Source organism: Microtus ochrogaster, unplaced genomic scaffold (assembly GCF_000317375.1).
Source record: "Microtus ochrogaster isolate Prairie Vole_2 unplaced genomic scaffold, MicOch1.0 UNK43, whole genome shotgun sequence".
NCBI classification, from domain to species: Eukaryota; Metazoa; Chordata; class Mammalia; order Rodentia; family Cricetidae; genus Microtus; species Microtus ochrogaster.
In genome coordinates this window covers 241,507-242,957 of record NW_004949141.1, presented here as the reverse complement: position 1 = coordinate 242,957, position 1,451 = coordinate 241,507, and the positions used below count along the sequence as shown (strand labels likewise).

At 41.6% G+C, this 1,451-nt stretch overlaps 1 gene segment (V, D, J or C); it reads right to left on the bottom strand.

Moving 5' to 3' along the window:
- Positions 1 to 734: 734 nt before the first annotated feature.
- On the bottom strand, positions 735 to 1,208 carry LOC101999403. The segment is given in 2 exon segments: positions 735 to 1,057; positions 1,166 to 1,208. Coding segments are annotated over 2 exon segments (366 nt in total).
- Positions 1,209 to 1,451: the final 243 nt, after the last annotated feature.

Here is a 1,451-nt window from a genome sequence, read left to right as displayed (position 1 = left end):
ATACAGAGCGGAATCCCACATCATCAAGCCTAATGTGAGGTTTTAAATGTGGTCTCATTGTAGACAAAAAGGGGCCTCAATGAAAATATAGAAAGGTCATATGCAAGAATTTTTGCAGAGACTAAACCATATGGAAGTCATTTTATCCTTCCTTCAAAGTATCTGGGAAAGCTTACTGAGTAAAGAGGAGTGTCAGGAGCAATGTGAAAAAGTTCGTGTACATTTAAGGATGATGCTCAGCCATTGTGGCTGTTTCTATAATTTTGTCATGAGTCTAGGAGGCCCTACCACACTGCCTCATAAATGTTATTGCACTGTACTTCTTAGGAATTTGCTGGAGTTTAAGAAAAAACAGATCATGAGAGAAAAAAAAAAGCCTTTTTACAATGAATAGACATTCCTGTGAACTTTGGAGAGTAACAGTGAGAGCTTTCAACCCAATTCTCCAACTTCAAAGGAGAATGTTCTCACTGCCTCAGCTCTATACACATGAGATTTGATTTTATATAATCATTACTTTTATGTAGGAGTACACTCAATACAAACCCTGCCTTTCCCCTCTTTCAGAAGGAGCTCAAGTTACACTGTATGCTCTTGAGTAATAAGAGGAAAATATCCAATGAGTGTGATACCTAAGAACTTCAGATATTCTTACTCAAAACGATAGGTTAGACTTGGTAGAAGAGAAAATAACAGTTCCTGTCCTACTTCCTCATTTCTCTGTGTCACTGTGTTCACCCATATTGTCCTCCAGTGCTATAAGCTACACCACAGAAATAGTCAGCTTCATCTTCAGACTGGATGTTGGAGATGCTTAAGTAGCGATGAGTCCCAGAGCCGGAGCCAGAGAAGCGATCAGGGATCCCATCTCCCTTGCTATGGTATCCATTACTGTTAACATACATCAGATACTTAGGAGCCTTGTCTGGCTGTTGCTGGTACCAATAAATAAAGTAGGCACTGTAGTCACTATTCAAGGTGCAGGTGAGTTTGACTGAGGCTCCCAGGGAGGCTGAGGCTGTGGGTGACTGAGTCAGCACAGGTTGGGAGAAAGACCCTGTAAAAGAGAAACACATTATCTCCTTGGATGAGAGAAAAGGGAAGAACGAATCTAGAAGTCAAATGGATTTCCTAACTGCATCAGGGTGTAGATAACTCTCCTGACCTGTACAGTGAAGGAGGAAGAAGAGGAGAGGCATCCAAGCCATGGTGCAGATACCACTGAGCTCTGCTGAGACAGACATGGTATGGATCTGTTTTCTCCTTTAAAATTTTTCAGAGAACCAACAGGGCCCTTCATGCAAATTTTTCTTGGCCAACCAAATCCCTGCTTAGATGTTTATGTCATCAAATCTCTGTGTGTCACTTTATGCTTGAGGATGACCAAGGAATCACAGTGGCCCCTGTTGCTTGGCCTATTGAATCCTGAGAAGTCCTAAGAGATAAATGTG